Source organism: Knufia obscura, assembly GCF_036327395.1.
Source record: "Knufia obscura strain CCFEE 5817 isolate CBS 148926 chromosome Unknown scaffold_14, whole genome shotgun sequence".
NCBI lineage: Eukaryota > Fungi > Ascomycota > Eurotiomycetes > Chaetothyriales > Trichomeriaceae > Knufia > Knufia obscura.
This window is the reverse complement of record NW_027042700.1, coordinates 529171-548040: the sequence shown is the minus strand read 5'-3', so window position 1 is coordinate 548040 and position 18870 is coordinate 529171. Positions and strand designations below refer to the sequence as shown.

Below are 18870 nucleotides of genomic sequence, written 5' to 3'. Positions count from 1 at the left end.
GTCGTATGATGTATCTGTCGGAGCCATGGCTGTGACGGTGCAAGAAAGACGGTAGATCTTTGGCTGACAATCGAGGTGTCGAGGAGACGACTTTGAGGATTAAGTGTGGTAAATGTAGATTGAAAACACCACAAGATAGGTAGAAGTATATATGAAGGATGCTCAGGGTTCTGCCCACGTGCTGATGTGCACCATTCAGTAGCTCAAAACGCATTGCAGAAAGCCCGCTGCTAGAAAGTGAAAGGAAGATGAATACCATTCTGACACATCAGTTAAACTCGAGCCTTTTCGTTATGCTCTCACCGCTATAGTCTCGATAACACTAAAGCAATACTATAGCTCGATTCCTTACCAGCATTGCATCGTTCGAGCTCCTGTTTTACTCCCGAACCTGATTCTGCAAAATCGGTCCTAACCACCGAGAGCGACTACTAGCATACTCTTGCAGACGTGTTGCGTTGCGCTTTCCGCCCAAGCCCGTGTCGGAACACTACAACCTCATAGTTATATCCCAGGCGTGATATAGACGCGCATTGTGAACTGGTGAGTAGCTGTAGATATCGAGGACACTGACATGCCAACTCTTAGAGTTCATCCTTCGATCTTTTGAACGCTATCAGAGTCCTAATCTGCAGATGATCAGAATGGATTGAGTAAACATAATCACGGTCGGTTATGCGAGCAAGATAATGGCGCTCGAGGAGCACTCCAGTCGAGTTGGGACAAGCTCCAAGAGAGACGTGCAGTGTATCTTTTGGCAATTGCGGCCAGCTGCTGTATGCTGTCTATTGGATGTGGTCTCTGGACCCAGGAGTTAACAATCATCTACCTTAGTCAACCGCGATTTATTCCTCGGGTCGTTGTGCACTGTGCTTCATATCTATGCTGGCAAGGGTGTTGCTCCCAGAGTTAACATCAAGTGATAGCATGGAAGCTGCCATGAGTAGCTCGAGTCTGCCTCTGAAATGAGCTGGTTGATGGAAATTCCTCCTTAATATGTGTCTGATATGAAAGATGTTCAGTAGAACTTGAAGCTGACGCTGTTCGAGGCGGCGTCAACGGGTTGCCTAGCGTCACCGCTCCGGTGCGGCCTGCCGGCGAAATCACGCATGGTATCTTAGTGGGGCAACACACTGCGCTGCCTCATACTTCCAAGAATCATTCGCAAGCCTTTGTTTGTAGGCTCTGTTTATTATTCTCGCCGCCTGTTCTCACACCCCAAAGTCGATCACACAATTGTTTCTGCCTTCAGATCAGCTTGGCCTGTCGTGCGAATTGATATATCACGGCCGTCTACATCCGACAACATCCATCATCTACTTCTTACAACCTGAGACTCTCTCGACGAATCTAACACCACAGCCATGGTAAGGACACTGCTGCTGCTCTTTTTTTGTACGCGCTGACCCTTTCTCTCATAGCCTGTATCAGGGTAAGCCATGTCACCGAAGCACACGACCGTCGGTGTGCCGCTGTCTAACACCTTTGCGCAGTCTTTCAGTCAACCCAGACTGCGTGTCTGCCTTCAACGAACTCAAGCTCGGCCGTGGTGGTCCCAAGTACATTATCTACAAGATCTCCGACGACCAGAAAGAGATTGTGGTGGACGAGATCGGCACTGAGGCAGACTACGATGTATTCAGAGAGAAGCTCATTGCGAAGAAGGAGAAGTCAGGCAAGGACAGGCCGTCTTATGCCATTTACGACGTTGAGTTCGAGCTAGAGGGTGGTGAGGGCAAGAGGTGAGTCAAAAGATGGTCTGGATAAAGCAAATTCTGATGTTTGGCAGATCCAAGATTGCATTCATCACATACATCAACCAGGACGCAACTGGCGTTAAGGTAAGCCATCCGAGTGAGAGGATGATGCATGTGCTGATGTTTTACAGTCCCGAATGGTATACGCCAGCTCCCGAGAGACTCTCAAGAATGCTCTTAATGGCATTGCCATGAACTGGCAGGCCAACGACCCTGGTGAGCTCGAATGGGCCGACCTCCTCAAGGAAGCCAGCAAAGGCAAGGGAGTAGTCTAGACCAGGACAGCATGAGCGAGCACAAGGCAGTGAAATGATCGACCGTCGACCTCGATGGTGTTTCCGTGGTCACAATGGTCCAATATGATGGCCTCGAACCTGCCGGCATTGATGAAGGATGTTGCAAGGCCGGAAGCAAGCGATTCGGATACATACTCCGGCGACGAAGAAGTCATAACGTGATGAAAATATGATCAGCGAGCGCGTCCATAGCGGCTTGCTCTGAAATGAAGCACAATTGTTCTGCCATGCACATTCCGTAACACGTGAAACACTGCATTTGCGTAGAGAGATGTGTCAGACCACTTTGATGAAAGAGTGGTCAGCCCAGCACGCATTATTATTGTAGGGGAAAATCGTAAGTCGGGCACGCTAAAGGCCGCCAAGCTTTCCAGCTTTCGAGCTCTGGCTGCGTTCTTCAACTTCGTCGATTCACGTACCCTTGGACCTCACCACACCATAGACGCTCCCTCGACACCCTGCGAAAGCAAGAGCGCACACGACCTGCCGCGGTCGTCCATCTTCGAGCTACGCATGATCTGAAGGCACAACTGCACGACCAGCCAGCATGTTTCTCCACTCCTTGAACCCCCGTGTTGCCGGCTCCTCGACAGCTGCGCTTTCGTGTACCCGAGCACTCAAGTCTTCGACCCGATCCTTTCAAACATCTGCTCGAACTTTCGCGCCGACATTCGCTGCCAGTCACCAGGTACCAGTAACCAGCCAGTCCAGACAATCAACGAGATCGGCACATGCTATCTCCAACCCAACATTGGCAGGAATTGAAAAGAGATGGGAGTCTATGCCACCGCAGGATCAGGCAGAGCTATGGATGCAGCTGAGAGATCGAATGAAGGTTGATTGGAATGAAATGACTCTGCAAGAAAAGAAAGCCGGTATGTTCAACCCTACGTCATGAAGAACGACGACACAGGAGATAGGGCCTGAACTCAAGCCTGATCATGTGCAAACGTTATACGAGAAGCATGTTCGCTGACAATGTGTTAACAGCTTGGTGGATTGCCTTCGGACCACATGGACCTCGTGCTGAATCACCACCTGGTGAATGGGGACAGGTCTGGTTCTACACAGGTATTGGTGTCGCGGTCTCTGCCGTCCTCTTCTTGGGTATTCACTCCTTTGCTCGACCTCCACCACGAACGATGACCAAGGAATGGCAAGAAGCCACGAATGAGTACCTCAAGGTAAGTCGAGCTAATATGATCTTCGCGAGTGCACTTCTGACTCCTTCCAGGAAGAACAAGTCAACCCGATCTATGGTATCAGCAGCGAAGGTTACAAGGGCAAGGGTTATGTTCAGAGCAAGTCGGCAAAGGCTCAAGGAATATCTCTGGAGTCCGAGGACGATATTTGAGTATTGCTCTTTCAAAAGGCTTCCCTACAAGGTTTCTTTGCTGGGGCGAATGGCTGGTTTCACGCATGTTATACAACTATTAGCACTACAGCCTCAATAGTTCATGTACAGAAGTTAAATCTCATTGATTGTGCAATACTGTAGGTGACACAGGCTGTCGCCGGGATATCATGTTGGCTGGTTTCTTAGCATCAGTTGCAGCACAGTACCTTGTCAAGAGATCGCAAGACGGATGATCCAAACCATATCCTTAAGTTGCATCAGTGGTATCTCAGGAGCACACCAGTCGATTCAATTATGCATATTCGTACCTCTGGTCACGTTGGTGTTCTGCCGGGGAGCAAGATGAGTTGAGGATGAGGGATTCCAGAACTAGATATATGACCGTAATGTAGTCGGAAGGTCGTACGTGCCAAAAGAAAACGACGACGGTGCTTCCCATACGACTAGCCATGTCCCTATCAATCAATGTGTCGCACCTTCTTCAGATATTCTAGAAGATGAAAGCGTGGTCACCGAGCCGTCCATGGCATAATTTCAGGGAGATCGGATCCGACGCCAAGACAATCACGTGAGTTGCTAGCTCGGTTGGAATCGAGCTCTGATTTTGTAACATCAACTGCTATGACCTCTCCTTGTTGACCAGACCTCTCCGCTCTTCTCATCCACAACACCTCTAATATCTGCAAACATGTTCAAGCAGTAAGTGCAGATCTCAGAGCGATAGTGGCAGCTATACTGGTGGGCTGGAACGAGTACTAACGATGAATCTGTAGCGGCGCCTCACGCCTGCTTAGCAGGGCTGCTATCCGACCTGCAACAACTCGACGCGCATTCGAGCCTCTCAAGAAACAAGCTCTGCCGGCCCTGAGCACGAGATTCGCCAGCACAGATGCCAGCACACAAGATGGCAAGATTCATCAGGTCATTGGTGCTGTCGTCGACGGTACGAGAAAACTCCTTCCGAGCTAGTGCTGGAGCTTGGAATAGCTTGCAGTGTCACCTCAGATGGCCCGCAACAGAAGAAAATAATGCTGATGGGTTTCTGCAATAGTCAAGTTCTCTGGCGAGACCTTGCCCTCGATTTTCAACGCCCTCGAGACCGACAATGGCGGCAACAAGCTGATTCTCGAAGTCGCTGTACGTTGCAACCCTCGATTAACATCGCACGACAGTCAAGACTAACACAGGTTTCAGCAACATTTGGGTGAGAGCACAGTGCGATGCATTGCTATGGACGGTACGTCGATATTGGAAGAAGAGGTGGTCAGAACAAGGGCTAATGGCCGCAGGTACCGAGGGTCTGGTCCGTGGTCACAAGGTCACAGATACTGGCAACCCCATCATGATTCCAGTCGGTCCAGGTACGCTCGGTCGTATCATGAACGTCACTGGTGACCCCATCGATGAGCGAGGTCCCATCAAGACCGACAAGCGCGCTCCTATCCACGCCGATGCACCAGAATTCGTTGAGCAATCCACCTCTGCGGAAATCTTGGTCACCGGTATCAAGGTCGTCGATCTTCTCGCTCCTTACGCTCGTGGTGGAAAGATTGGTCTCTTCGGTGGTGCCGGTGTCGGAAAGACTGTAAGATCAGGCAAGGACGACAGAAGTGGGCCATGAGGCTGACAACGTTGCAGGTGTTTATCCAGGAGTTGATCAACAACATTGCCAAAGCCCACGGTGGTTACTCAGTCTTCACTGGTGTGGGTGAGCGTACTCGTGAGGGTAACGATCTGTACCACGAAATGCAGGAGACCTCCGTCATTCAGCTCGATGGTGAATCCAAGGTCGCCTTGGTGTTCGGTCAGATGAACGAACCCCCGGGGGCCCGTGCCCGTGTCGCCCTGACTGGACTGACTGTTGCTGAATACTTCCGTGATCAGGAGGGTCAGGATGGTACGTCACTTTACATGCATTTGACCTCGACAATGGCTAACAAAATATAGTGCTGCTCTTCATTGACAACATTTTCCGATTCACCCAGGCCGGTTCCGAAGTGTCTGCCCTGCTTGGTCGTATCCCATCTGCCGTCGGTTACCAGCCAACCCTCGCCGTCGACATGGGTGTCATGCAGGAACGTATCACAACCACCCAGAAGGGATCCATCACATCAGTGCAGGCCGTCTACGTGCCCGCTGACGATTTGACTGATCCTGCTCCCGCCACCACATTCGCCCATTTGGACGCCACCACTGTGCTGTCTCGTGGTATCTCCGAACTTGGTATCTACCCAGCTGTCGACCCTCTCGATTCCAAATCTCGTATCCTCGATCCTCGTGTTCTTGGCGATGAGCACTACAACACCGCCACTCGAGTACAACAGATGTTGCAAGAGTACAAGTCGCTACAGGATATCATTGCTATCTTGGGTATGGATGAATTGTCGGAACAAGATAAGCTTACTGTCGAGCGAGCCCGAAAGCTCCAGAGATTCTTGAGCCAACCTTTCACGGTCGCCCAGGTTTTCACCGGTATTGAAGGTCAGCTCGTCTCAGTCAAGGATACCGTCTCCTCTTTCCAGAAGATCATGAACGGAGAGGGTGATGACCTGCCTGAGGGTGCGTTCTATATGGTTGGCAACTTTGATTCTGCTCGTGCCAAGGGCGAGAAGATCCTGGCAGAGCTTGAAAACAAATAGAGCTGCTCGTTGAGACTCTGGGTTGAAGATTTGTGGTCGTCAAGCCGAGATCAGTTAACATGTGTTCATCACATTGCAAAAACGCTTGAAGCGCAAGGTCTTCCTTTTGTATGCTATGAAAACCTTTTTTTTTAGCGATGGACGATGGGCACTCGGTGTAGAAGAGCCTTGTACATGAATCAAATTACTCTTTACAAATATTGTTGCGTTGAGCTGAAAGTTGCTTGAGTAGTCCTCCGTTCGGGACGCTCCCGAAGGCATCTACCAGTATCGAGCTCCTCCCGTCAGACAACATGACTCGAAGCTTCTGCTTTGAACTGACCGATGCTATTAGGATGCCAAGTTGTAGGCGAAGGGCTGGGCTAGAGTGCATGCTTACGTAACGCCGTTTCCTCTCCAGGACGCCAAGTTGGGTAAAGCGTCCATTCCTTGACGCGTCTACGATCGTTTCATGTTGACTTCCTCCACGTTTCACAGACCAGATCTTGACAGCCTGCCAATGGTTTCTCGATCGCATAGACCACCTAGCTCGTTACTGATGCTATGATTGATAAGGTCTGAGCTCGTCTTGTCCGCTGCACGTTCCTCGCCAGTGCCTAAGCTAAAGCTGACGAAAAGGCGCAGCAACGTCTTGATGGCTCAAGATGGCCAGAGAAGAAAGGTTTGTGAAGCACTTCCTCCCTATGAAAGGTGATAGCAAGAAGGAACTCGTGAGTGCTGTTGTCTTTCATTTCCATCACTACCTTCACTTCTGCTCGCGGGTGGGGTACCTAGTACTGTGAGCTTCGACTTCGCCACTTGATTCGAGCCAGACGTCTCCCTCGCAACCCCAAACATTCGCTCTGTAAACATAAGATCACCAGCTTCCACAGCTCCCACCAGCATATCCTTCTCATCCTCACATTCGCTATTTGTCTATTGAATTCATTCCTTCAAAAGCATCTGCGATGCATTCTTCGATCGTTACCTCTTCGCTGCTGGCCAGCATATTCCTTCTTTCACAAACAGCGCAGAGCGCATACATTCTAGCAGATGACTACTCCGGTGAAGCATTCTTTCAATCCTTCGACTTCTTCACGGACAAAGATCCTACCAATGGACATGTCAAATACGAGGCGCTTGAGAAAGCAAATGCCACTGGTCTAGCGGGCTTCATGGACGGTGGAAATGCAACCAAGGCAGTCTACATGGGCGTCGACAGCACGTCTGAAGCACCAGATGGCAGAGGAAGTGTACGAGTATCAAGTGCGAAGAGCTATCAGCATGCACTTGTCGTGGCAGATATTGTGCATATGCCGAGTGTTTGTGGTATGTTTGGAAACCCCCAATTTCTTGCCACAGTATCTAACATTGACCAGGTACATGGCCCGCATTCTGGATGGTCGGCGACGACTGGCCAAACAATGGTAAGCAACCACCACTCAACCCAAACCAACCAATCTAACTTCGCCACAGGAGAAATCGACATAGTCGAAGGCGTAAACAACCAACCCTCCAACCAAATGACCCTACACACCTCCTCTGGTCCCCGCATCAGCAAAGCCCAGACCCAAGCCCAAGGTGACCAACAAGAATTCACTGGCGAACTCGTAACTTCAGATTGCGACGTCAACGCCCCCGACCAATCCAAGAACGCCGGCTGCGCCATCGCAGACACCAGCAATCTCACCTTCGGCGAGACCTTCAACACTAACGGTGGCGGCGTCTATGCCACAGAATGGACATCATCCTTCATCAAGATCTGGTTTTTCGAACGCGGCAAATTCCCTTCTGACATCGCGAGCGCGAGTCCGAGTCCGTCTCAGAATTGGGGGCCACCGACGAGTGTATTTGCTGGCGACTTCAATATGGATGACCACTTCAAGAATTTGAAGATCGTGTTCGATACGACGTTTTGCGGTGATTGGGCGGGCAATACGTGGAATACGAGTCAGTGTGCGAGTCTTGCACCTACGTGTGAGGAGTACGTGGCGAACAACCCAGCTGCGTTTGCGGAGGCGTATTGGGCAGTGAATACATTGCAAGTGTTTCAGGATGATGGGGTGGTGAGCGGTGGCAATGAGACTGGTGCTGCACCCCTGACGCCGGGGGTAGCTGCGAACGCGCCGAGACCGAATGGGAGGTTCATCCAGAATGCTGCTTCTGGGCATCGTCGCTTTGGTGGACAGGGCGAGGGTGCGCCGAAGGGGAACTGGATTCAGCCGCATGGTGGGCAGGGTGAGAGCGCGCCGCAGGGGAAGTGGGTTCAGCCGCCTGGTGGGTGGGAGCCGAGACCCAGACCAGGTGGTGCTGTGCTTCCTTCGAGACCATGAGTGTCCGTATCGAACCAGTCATTACCGGTCACAGCGTATGCTTGAGCGTTCAGCGTTCAGTCTTCCCTGCCGAAGGGAAAGCATCATGTAACGGAGTTGGGGTGTCATTCATTACGTTCTGGCTGCTGAGCTTAGCAGGCACGTTGGACAGTACAATCAGAATATCATAGCTGAAAGCTGTACCATTGAGCATCAGTAGTGAGGTAAAGAATTGCCATGAAGGCTGTTACTGTACCTAGCTATAACTTCGAGCAGCTGGTGCCTCCTAAGCCCGCCTAGAATCATGAATGTTAGTGTAAGGGGTTCCTAATTTACCCGGTTTCAGACGAAAGGGGTAATGTCTGACGCCCGTAGCGCCTGTCTTACGGAGCCTTCCAGCGTTCTATTCTCGCCCAACACCACGCTATTCGACAACCATCCGTTAATCGATGCTACGCGACGTGTCCTGTGGTATGGTCAGCTGCCGAATCTGTTGGTTGTCCTTAGGACAGGCTGGGTGTAGAGTTGATACCTAGCATTGCCATGAGTACCAATGGGAACCACCGAAGAACTTTCTGAAGACATTCGACCGACCATTCAGGGAGTCAAGTGAACTTATAGCAGCAAGCAGGGAGCACACATTCGGAAACTCAGCATCAAACTGTTCAAATAGATGCCGCCGTCTCTAAGAAAAGCTTGTGAAGCCTGCACAAAAGCGAAAAGACGTTGCGTCCCACAATTACCAGCTTGCGATCGGTGTGCTAAGAAGCAAATTCCCTGTATCTACGATCTCGAACCGGTAGTCCGGAGTCAACCCTCACCACAACCTCAGCATGACGCTCGAAGTGATCGTTCGAGTCCAGGTCAGCTGAACATGGTTTATACCTCCGTGCAGACCGCGCGAGATGTATCAATTGCAGCTCTTGCCAGTGGTCAAACAGCCGCTTCAGCAGCGGCCAAACCCATGCTAATGACGGATGGTGAGCATCTCCAATGGCTGGTAGCATTCTTCTCGCAAGCTGCACGTGACGGTCTTGAGGGCAGACCATCGCCGTTCGTTCATCACCGCATTGCCCAGCTCAAGCTCTCGACTTTTCAGCACGCACCTGACACGCTGTGGGAGGGCCAGGTTGAGTGCAGTAACCTGGGCGAAAGGGTATCAGGGATACACAGTTTGATCACTCAATCGCTAAACCGGCTTTTGCTTGACAAACCTTCCAACAAGAAGGATCCCGAAGTCGAGAACCTCGTGACACGCATGTTCACAGCAGCCCGATCTCTCTGGCAAGAGGCGCCAACCAATCTGGACGAGGTGTTCGGCCCATGGGAGGCATGGCTCGTCGCAGAGAGCATCCGTCGAAGCATGTTCGCAGCCATATTCATTCGAGGCTTCTGGCATGCCGCAGCGAACGGCTACATCTTCTACGAGCCATTCTTTGAGTCGCTCCCATTCGATCCTCGAGCAGGATTGTGGGAAGCGGAGAGCAGCGGGGAATGGCAAGAGCTTATAAGCAAGTATGGAGGCGAGCATACGAAGCTGAAGTCATACCACGAGTTCATCACAACGACGGGGTCTAAGCTCAATCGGGAAGAGGACGGTGCGTTCCAGAGGATGCTATTTGTATGTTACCATGGGCCAAGTGGGATCAGAGCTGTGGAAGAATTTGACAAACTGTCCACTCGATGAGAGACTTTCAAGAACCGACCTGCTGCAACGGGTGTCCATAATGAAATCTTGGACGAAAAGTCCTCGGATTGGCCCGCCTTGTATGATATGGATCTGCGCGAGGTGTACGAATGCGGTTTAGCACCCGCAGAACGCAGGGGTGGGAGTCCAAAATTCCACAAATGGCTGTCTTGCCTGATGCTCAAGCTTGCTGGGCAAGCATGAGGCTCATTTGCAGTCACATTGAACGGATCTCGGGAGACGGCTCTATTTAAGTCAGCGCAGTCCGGGTCAATCATGTCTCCTTCCACTGCCCAGCAGCGACAACATCTGATCAAACGACCGCAACTACCAAGGCAAGATGGAATACGACCAAAACCTCCCAAAGGGAAAGCCAACGTAGGATCCTGTCCATATTCGGTCCAGCGAAGCACACTGCTGACCACGTAGCACAGTACACCAGTCCTCTGCTGGGGCCACAAAGTACTTCCGGCCCAGAAAGGAATAACGACATACATGGTCTCATCGACTCGACTTAGACCCCTTGCACACGCTGGACATAACGCCATATTCAACACGGCACGACGTATGCGCCACCAGTTCTGGTACGTCGTGCCTCCGTTTGTGGCGGCGTATTTCTTAGCGCGTTGGATGGATGGGAGGTATGTTGGTCTTCCTGCTTCGAACTGAGCCTTTGCGAAGAGCTAACCCGTCCTGCAGGAACCAATATCTAAACTCGAAAGCTGGAAGAGGAGAAGTGCAATGACCACGGCGGAGAAGACGTCCTGGTCGAAGCCTCCCAATACTACTCCACACGAGGTTCACTTCAACCCTGTATCATAACCACGTCAATAGCATTCCTACCAGTCCAACAATGAATTCAACAAAGAAGCCGTTCGTCCTCATCTGCACCAACCCACTGCCAATGCCGCCCGTCAGCGAGGCAGTAGTCAATATACTGCTTGGCGTCACCGTGAACTCGCTCCCTTGGTCAACTTCACATCGACTCGCAGTGAGGTTCACAGCAGTACAGTTCTCCGGAAGCTTAATCTTTTCGATAGAATCAATCGGGGGATATAAATAGGGCGCAGCATTATTCATCTGCTCGTCTGCCGAATCATTATTCGGACATTGCCAGAAGACCGTCCTATTAGCGAAATTCAGCAAGCCATTCTCCGCGATGTAGAAGCCGTGTTTGGTTGAGTCGAAGTCTGAAATGTTGGCGCAGCGGAGGTGAGCTGTATACCGTCAGCGTTTGGGGTTACATCAGAGAATCATGGGACATACGATCAAACCCACAGCGCCCGCCATCACTACCATACATCCTACTCGATTCCTCAGTCGTCAAGTAGATTTGTGCTGCGGGCCAGAGGGTGGTGTTTGTGCTGGGTACAAGCTCCCAGTCATTTGTACGCTGGATTAATCCTGTTCTGGTATGGAGTTGCAAGCTGCATAGCTTGCCTGTCTCTTCGGTGGCGTTTTGCTGGGCGAGTGCTGTTGTTGCAAGGATGGTTAGGGCAGTCAAGGACAGTAATCGGGTGCTGAGAGACCACATTGCTTGAGCTCGCTTGGGTGTAAGTATAGCCTCCTACTGTATAGGAGGACGTGTGTAGATTTTCGGTTTGCAATCTACCTTGAGAGTCTCCTTCAAGTCTCGGCTGCTGCAAACTGGTCCTGCAAAGTTTTGCCTGTATTTCTAGCTCGTTCAAGAAAATATCTACTACACCTTTCAAGTCTACAAGACCTACCACGAGCAGGACATGCCCTCATCACATCTTCGAGCTTCGAATGAACAAGAAGAGGGTTGCAACTCGGCCGCGCGTCCTCTCACGAGTTCGCTGTGAACACGGAAGAGCCTTTCGGATTCGGACTTGGATAGCCGCAGACTCTTGAGCGCAAAGCTTGTCCGGCTGCTTACGTGTCTCATGGCTCTTGTGATCCGGACAGCAGCGTTCGCGAGCCTGACAAGCTTGCCATCGATCTTATGGTGATAAGAAGTCAACCACACGACCTTGCTCTATTCAGTTTAGTACAGAGGAGTGAAGGGGCTACAGTGACCATATTTTGAAATGTGCCCGGACGGTCCACCCCTGAAGCTAGGCGTCATTAGCGCGGGACATGGCGATAAGGACTCTTTATCAGTTTCCGGCTGCTCTTTACCAGCCCACTATCGTCTCCTTCTAACAGACGGAGGTCGAACAAAATGTATACCTATCGCTGTTTCTCAACGCGCAACTCGTCTGGCAAGAGCTTCGCATTTCAAGTCCCCTGAAACGCTATAACAAATTCGCAAATGCGGAATCTACATAGCCACTGCTACCACAACTGACCCGCTCCACGCATAGAAAATCGAGACTCACACAAGCTCACAACCACAGCACAACACAACATCCAAGATGGGCGAGCACACAGCATTCTTCTATGGTATGTCAAACAAACCTCCCACAGCCACTCTCAAGGCTAACAGCGCAGGCACCCTCATGGCCCCTCCCGTCCTCCACCGCGTAATCTACGGCACCACAACCCCCGAGCCCTGGCAGTCATCCCTCACAACCGTCCGTCCAGCCCTCCTCCAAGGCTACACCCGCCACAAGGTCAAACACGCCGATTACCCCGCCATTCTCCCTCATTCAACCACCCCTCCAGAAAAAGAACCGTCCACACCATTACCTTCCGTCCGCGGCACCCTCGTAACCGGCCTAACAGACGGCGACATCTGGCGTCTCGATATATTTGAGGGGGATCAGTACACCCGACAGAAAGTTCGTGTCCAAATCCTCAAGGATACGGCGCTGGATGAGGTGGTCGATGAGAAGGATCTAGAAGCGCATGTGCAGGGGGAAGCGGAGGCAGAGACTTATATCTGGACGAGTCCGAGGGGGGAGTTGGAGAGTGAAGAGTGGGACTTTGAAATGTTTAAGAGGGAGAAGATGTGGGCTTGGGTTGGGCAGGCAAGGAGTGATGGAGTAGAGGTTGATGAGGGGTTTGGGGATGTGGATCGGGCGGTTAGGGAGGGGAGCAGGGATCCGACGGGTGGGAGGGGTGCTGGTGGGAGGATTACGAGGGAGTTGGAGAGGGCTGCTGTGTAGAGGGAAGTGCGGGATTGGGGTTCGTCAGTTTGCCGCGCAGGATGGTGTAGAGCGTTGTGGGAGGTACGTGAGGGAGGAATGTCTTTGCGGATAGACTGTTGCGCCGATCTAATAGATTATAGAGCATCAATGTGCCTATACCACGCATGCGCACGTGCAGGCACATCTGATGTCCAATGGTGCGAACCTCGGTATGCTGTGGACTCCAGTCCTTCCGTAGCCATGGTCAAGCTCTCACCTCTTTCATAGAGCAGCGACATCGTCTCTGTCTAGAATGATCAAAACGTCAAAATATCCAGCCCTCATCCCAACCCATCCAGCCACCCTCCCAAAACCCCAGTCTCATCCATCCCAGCGGCGCATTTCATTTCTCACAAACCCTTCATCTTATCTACACAGTCCCATACCCCCTATTCCCCCCCGTCTGCACCCTCTCCGAATACACACCCGGCGCCTCAGCCCCCGTAATAGCGCCCTCACGCGCTCTCGCCCTCCGATCAAAGTATACATATTCGATGTAACTGTTTCCAGAAATGTCAGCCCTCATGCATACTCATCATAGCGCGAACATAGAACATATTCATCATAGCGCAAACATAGGACATATTCATCGTAGAGCAGACTTACAAAGCGTGGATATGACCCGGGATGTACCCGAGCAACGTAAGACAGATATTAACGAATAAATCTGCACCGCAACCTGCTACCATTGCGACGCCGACTGGGGGGAGGAGGATCGTGATTAGGACGATTATTAGGGCTGGTGCGGCGTCTGAGTTTGCCATCTTCAATTTGGTGGGCTGTTTTCTGGCGGGGGTTTTTGGATATGCGTCCTGTAGTCTCGGTAGATGTTGTGACCTTCAAGTTGTTCGTGGAGAGTGTGCGCGGCGAACTTGAGCAGGAAGTCGTGTGCCTGGCAGGCGGCAGTGTTATGTAGGAGGTACTTTTGCGCAGGCTGCGGTGATCTGGTGCCTTCCGTGGTTTGTTTGGGTCGACGTCATTGCTTGGATCGTTCCTTCCTTTTGCACCGCCACATTTTGTGATTTTGCACCGCCTCACGCGGAGTTCGTTTTACCGCCACAACCATCTCTGTTCCTTGCTGTGTCTATCCTCACCCATCATGCGCTTCACATATTTGTGAGCATCTCCATCAGCATAAGGAGCTCAACCTCGGCTTTCTAGGATGTAGGCGGGGTCAAGCAGGTGCATGTACAACAGAACAAGTACATTCCGTCTCATCGCGGCCGACGGTTCGATCATTGCGTGATGCAACTCGCGGTGACAAGGGTTGAGGGATTCATTGACATAACCTGGAGCTGCCAACAATCTATCATGGCGGCGACGACGCGTGTCGCGCGACCATGTACCAGAGCTATGGCGAGAGCACTCGTGCTCATCACCCAAGTTCAATAATTATGTTGTACCTCACTGCATTGCCGCCCAAGCGCATAGAGCCCCAACGGACCAACAGCCCCCTACTCATCATCATCAACCCTCCTCCGCTTCCTCCTATCATCTTCCTCCCGTTCCTCAGCCCTCTCCAACCCATACTTCTTCCTACTCGGCTCACCATCCTGCTTCTGCTTCGCCTCCCCAATCAAACTATCAATCCCAAACGGATCATCCTTGTCCTTCTCAAACTGTACAGGTCCAGCTTCCCGTTCCGCAATATCAGCGCCCTTGAAACCTTGCTTTGCCTTACCCAGCGCTTCGAAGCGATTTCCCTTCTGAATCTTCTCCATGGCGTCCTCGGCGCCGCCTTCATCGTCGTCGTCCATGCCGCCGCCCGCGCTGGGTCGATAAATAGATGAGATCGCATCCTGCGCAGCGAAAAGCGGCTTGTCGTAGTGCTGGTCCTCGTTGAACCCTGAGTCGAAGCCAGATGTCTGGTTGAATAGTCTGGAGTCGTACATGGTCTCATTCGCAGATGTAGGCTTGGCCAGACCGAGCGCCACCTTCTCGGATATGTCCCGGTTCTGCTCTCGAGCCATCGCCTGCAGTCGTTTCTCCGTACCCATCTTTGACTGGCGGAGCTGGCGCTGATCTTCCTCACGTCGCTCCTTTCGAGCCACGGCCCTCTGATGCGCTTTCTCGTCGGCTGAGTCGTAGTCCGTATCGCTTCGGGATGCGTCGGAGTCGGAGTACGAGTACGATCTGGATCTTGACCGTCTTCGACTGCCAGAGTCACGACGTGGTCGATCCTTGGTTGCTGCTGCTCGTTCCTCTCGGGCCTTTCTTGCCATTTCTCGTAGATGTTCCTCCTTTGTCATCTTCTCTTTCTCGGCGAGCTTCTGCTGCATCTTTGCTCGCATGTTGACTTCTTCCCTGGCGTGTCTGTCTGCTGTGAATAGTGCCTCTGCGAATTGCGCGAATTTGTCGTTGATGGTCACGTCTTGTAGGCCTCTTCCGTCTGCGGCCAGTCTTTTGTCGAGCGGGACGGTGTAGCCCTTCGGATTCTTCCAGTTTGAGATTGCAGGTGGGATCTTCCAGGCTTCCTGGTCTTCGGCCGTTAGCTTTCGAGGGGGTGAATGCATGACTGGCGCAGGCGGCGATGGTGGTCCTCGTGGGATCTTCTTGTGCTTGAACTTCGGTGGCTCCATCGGGTCTTGTTGCTTCGGCATAATTTTGAATATCCTGTCGTTCTTCTTGGAGGTGTCTCCCATCTGATTTGCAGGTGTGTATCGAACATATGTGGGCTCTTCTCGATTGCGACCCTTCACGTTCTTTGGTTTCTGTGCTGCTAGTGTTCCGGAGACAATCTTCTCCAAAGCCAGTTTCGTCTTTTCCGTAGACTCTGCCACATCTTCCTGTGTTGGCCTGTCCAGATTCAGATCGCCTGCCTCAGCCCTCTGCCGAAGCGGTATCAGATCCTTGAAATTGGTGTGTATTATCCTGTTGTCGCTGTGGCCCTGTCTCGCGATTGCATCGTATTTGACTTTTCCCTCCGCATCGACTTGCAGCGTCAAAGCATTCGAAGAAGAACCTTTGCCCTTTCGTCCCATATCAAGCGGATATTGTGCGACTGGTATTTCTGGGAAAGCTCCGCCGTCGCCGAAGTCCTCCTGGTTCCGGGGCCGCCATCCTGATCGTTGGCCGTAAGCAGGAGGTCCAGCTCTTTTCAGCACGATCTGCGACTCATCGACCACGCCGGGTCCTACGATTCGCGGGCCTTTTGGCTGCGCGTGTAATGGGATGTCTTCGTGTTCGCCGGTGTATTTTGGTTTCGGGAGCGACGCGAACAGTCCAGTCGCCATTGTGACGGTGCGACTAGAGCAAGTTGTGTGGTAGCAGGAATATGCTATCAGCTTGTTCGGTCTTGAAAACCTCGAAATTCATAGCAGCTGAGCCTAATCTGGTAGGTGCAAACTGGACAAACTTTCGGCTCTAAAATGTGGCTGGTCGGACGTGACCGGTGTGCTCCCGAACCCTAAAGTGAAATTGAGCATACGAGGTAGAGTGAAGCATCGCTTCCAAACATCGTGTCACTCGTTCAGAATCTATTGGCTGTCGCCTCCATCGCGAGACGTTGTGGTCTGTCATTCGCTCACGCTTACTGGCATCTGGCTGTGTGTCTAAGGGGTGCAAATCAGAGGTTGAGGCAACTCGTGCCATCTTGAAGCCGCCGTGGCAAGATCAACTACAGTCTATCTCCTGTGCAGTACGACAGTAGCACGACATCGTTTAGTTGAGGGATCAGTGAGCCGACACAACTGCTTTTTGTAAAGCCTAGCAATTAGTCTCGTCAAGTCATTTTCATACGTGGTGCGTTGGTGGTGATTAACTAGAGCCAGGCGCGTCCCCAATCCATCACAATGCCTTCAAGGCTTTCTATGTTCCTCCAGAGCACAGCCGTCGCAACAGCGACCGCGGCAGGCAGCTTCCTCATATGGACCAAGCACGATGTCTTCGAGCCAATGGATCCTTCCACAGATCCTACCTTCAAGACACAATTCTTCAACAGATACAACCCAAACAGAAATCCTACCTTCCACGATGTCTGCGTAAGGAGGATACCGATCACCAAACTGGACCGGGATCTTGCGAAGGACGCCGGAGAAGGCGGTGACAAGCTCGTCACACGCTTTGCACAGGGCGTCTGGGGAGGATTTGGCTTCGGCATTCAGAGGCAGTACCAGGCCTACAAGTACAAGAACGACACGACGACGAAGCACCAGCTATGGACGAAGCAGGAACTGCTGCACAATGGATACGAGGAAGGCACGGAAATCACGGACCATTTCAAAGTTCTTTCACGTCCGGATAATCACACGATTCTGTTCCGGTGTGGTGCTTCGCCGCTTGATCATCCGGATAGTCCTCGTCCAGGTGATGGACTTTTCGAGATGTCGGCTGAGGCGAAATACGAGTTGGGCTTTGCAGAGTTCAAGCTGAAGAGCATATTTTATCAGGGAGAGGGCAAGGCGGATAAGGCGCCGCTCGATGGCGATGCGTTCATGCAATGGGCGCATAGGCAGTACGCGAAGCTGTGGATGGAGAATGCTGTTTCGAATTGTAAGCAGAAATTGACGGGTGATATCGATTGGGATAGGGTGAAGGGCAAAACGTCTAAGTAGGGTTGCTTGAACGGGTGCTTGCGATTCGTACGAGGACCATCCACTTCATTGTGAAGCTATATTGTCGAGGACCAAAAATATGCAGAGGCATCTTGCTTTCTGCAAGACTCTTCGGTATGATCTCCTGCGGTCGAGGAAGTCGGATGAGGCTCAGTATCTATGACAAAAGCGGCTCGAAGGGTTGCTTTGATGCCATCCTTGAGTAGGTCCCTTGTTATCTCTGTTTCCACTCCTGTCAAATCAGCACAGCACATACTTAAAGCTAAGGGGTCGAATAGCTGGTCAGGTGGGCATTCCTCCTGTGAGCTCGTCCCGCTGTTAGGCGTATGGATGCGTTGGCGGAGTGCGTCATGAAGGCTCGAAGGCTGCGAGATTTAATGAGCTCCTTTGCGGACAGTCTCTGAGTTGAGGGGAGCAGAAGCAATCGACAAAACGTACAATGGATGGGTGGATGGTGTGAACGTCTAATGAGCGTTGTGGCATCCTCTTGATGTTCATGAGATCAAAGCAAGGATATGAGAGTCATGTATGCATCGCGATCTCGTCTTCGCTGGACAATCGTCGGCAAGGCTCAATCTGCAGAAGAACGTTGTTTCATTAGAGTTATGTTCCGGCCTTCCGAACTCCGCGCTCCCATCCGGAAAGCATGTTGGTCGCCAGATTCGGCAGTCTGTGGGGGGGAGATCTTACCTTTTGCAGAGTGAGCGCTGAAGGACTGAAATTCCGAATGGAAGGCTCACGCTAATGTGAGATCATCGTGTGACAGCTTGGAAGCACAAACGTCGATCGATCTGTCCTACCCTGTGCGACGATTCGGCATAGTCGAGTAATGCTTGCCCTTAGAAGGCTCATGACTTTTTGGTGTGAGAAGATTTTAGCTTTGGAGCATCACTGAATACGTGTCCATGGCTCGCTTGCAAATTGCCCACGCCTGCCTATGCAGGAAGAACCATGCACTGGCATGTGAACAAATGAGCGAGGCACGGAGTACCCATTCGATCGACCGGGTTTGATTCAACTTCGTGGGAACTGGTTGCTGCGAATACATGCAATACATTACATATGTCAGCTGGCCGTTACGTCTGCTTTGCTTGGATCAAAACCTTGAACTGCTGGTCCATTGCGTTGGCCGCTTGTATCGAATTCGTGCCGTGCGAACAAGGATAAGCAATGGCACCTTGAAGAAAGCTTGATACTTCCG

At 51.7% G+C, this 18870-nt stretch overlaps 9 protein-coding genes across 9 annotated transcripts; 7 read left to right on the top strand and 2 right to left on the bottom strand.

Annotated features, from left to right (window-relative positions):
- Positions 1-1364: 1364 nt before the first annotated feature.
- On the top strand, positions 1365-2032 carry PMZ80_009732 (uncharacterized protein; the record flags this gene model as incomplete). The annotated part of the gene is made up of 5 exons (XM_064878125.1): positions 1365-1367; positions 1422-1432; positions 1494-1742; positions 1790-1841; positions 1889-2032. 5 exons carry the CDS (start codon positions 1365-1367, stop codon positions 2030-2032), a joined length of 459 nt encoding a protein of 152 aa, XP_064726233.1.
- An 802-nt stretch (positions 2033-2834) lies between these two features.
- On the top strand, positions 2835-3407 carry cox5 (Cytochrome c oxidase subunit 5B, mitochondrial; the record flags this gene model as incomplete). Its single annotated transcript, XM_064878124.1, has 3 exons — positions 2835-2928; positions 3044-3237; positions 3288-3407. 3 exons carry the CDS (start codon positions 2835-2837, stop codon positions 3405-3407), a joined length of 408 nt encoding a protein of 135 aa, XP_064726232.1.
- A 691-nt stretch (positions 3408-4098) lies between these two features.
- Positions 4099-6049, top strand: ATP2 (atp2, beta subunit of the F1 sector of mitochondrial F1F0 ATP synthase; the record flags this gene model as incomplete). The annotated part of the gene is made up of 7 exons (XM_064878123.1): positions 4099-4109; positions 4184-4353; positions 4462-4547; positions 4605-4647; positions 4700-4995; positions 5049-5307; positions 5358-6049. The coding sequence occupies 7 exons, from the start codon at positions 4099-4101 to the stop codon at positions 6047-6049; spliced, it is 1557 nt and encodes a 518-aa protein (XP_064726231.1).
- Positions 6050-6996: 947 nt separating this feature from the next.
- Positions 6997-8361, top strand: PMZ80_009729 (uncharacterized protein; the record flags this gene model as incomplete). Its single annotated transcript, XM_064878122.1, has 3 exons — positions 6997-7357; positions 7408-7455; positions 7505-8361. The coding sequence occupies 3 exons, from the start codon at positions 6997-6999 to the stop codon at positions 8359-8361; spliced, it is 1266 nt and encodes a 421-aa protein (XP_064726230.1).
- Positions 8362-9214: 853 nt separating this feature from the next.
- On the top strand, positions 9215-10027 carry PMZ80_009728 (uncharacterized protein; the record flags this gene model as incomplete). The annotated part of the gene is made up of 1 exon (XM_064878121.1): positions 9215-10027. One exon carries the CDS (start codon positions 9215-9217, stop codon positions 10025-10027), a length of 813 nt encoding a protein of 270 aa, XP_064726229.1.
- Positions 10028-10843: 816 nt separating this feature from the next.
- On the bottom strand, positions 10844-11561 carry PMZ80_009727 (uncharacterized protein; the record flags this gene model as incomplete). The annotated part of the gene is made up of 2 exons (XM_064878120.1): positions 10844-11244; positions 11294-11561. 2 exons carry the CDS (start codon positions 11559-11561, stop codon positions 10844-10846), a joined length of 669 nt encoding a protein of 222 aa, XP_064726228.1.
- An 841-nt stretch (positions 11562-12402) lies between these two features.
- On the top strand, positions 12403-13095 carry PMZ80_009726 (uncharacterized protein; the record flags this gene model as incomplete). Its single annotated transcript, XM_064878119.1, has 2 exons — positions 12403-12430; positions 12479-13095. The coding sequence occupies 2 exons, from the start codon at positions 12403-12405 to the stop codon at positions 13093-13095; spliced, it is 645 nt and encodes a 214-aa protein (XP_064726227.1).
- Positions 13096-14570: 1475 nt separating this feature from the next.
- PRP45 (mRNA splicing protein) lies at positions 14571-16349 on the bottom strand (the record flags this gene model as incomplete). The annotated part of the gene is made up of 1 exon (XM_064878118.1): positions 14571-16349. One exon carries the CDS (start codon positions 16347-16349, stop codon positions 14571-14573), a length of 1779 nt encoding a protein of 592 aa, XP_064726226.1.
- A 558-nt stretch (positions 16350-16907) lies between these two features.
- On the top strand, positions 16908-17669 carry PMZ80_009724 (uncharacterized protein; the record flags this gene model as incomplete). Its single annotated transcript, XM_064878117.1, has 1 exon — positions 16908-17669. One exon carries the CDS (start codon positions 16908-16910, stop codon positions 17667-17669), a length of 762 nt encoding a protein of 253 aa, XP_064726225.1.
- Between the last annotated feature and the right edge of the window lie 1201 nt (positions 17670-18870).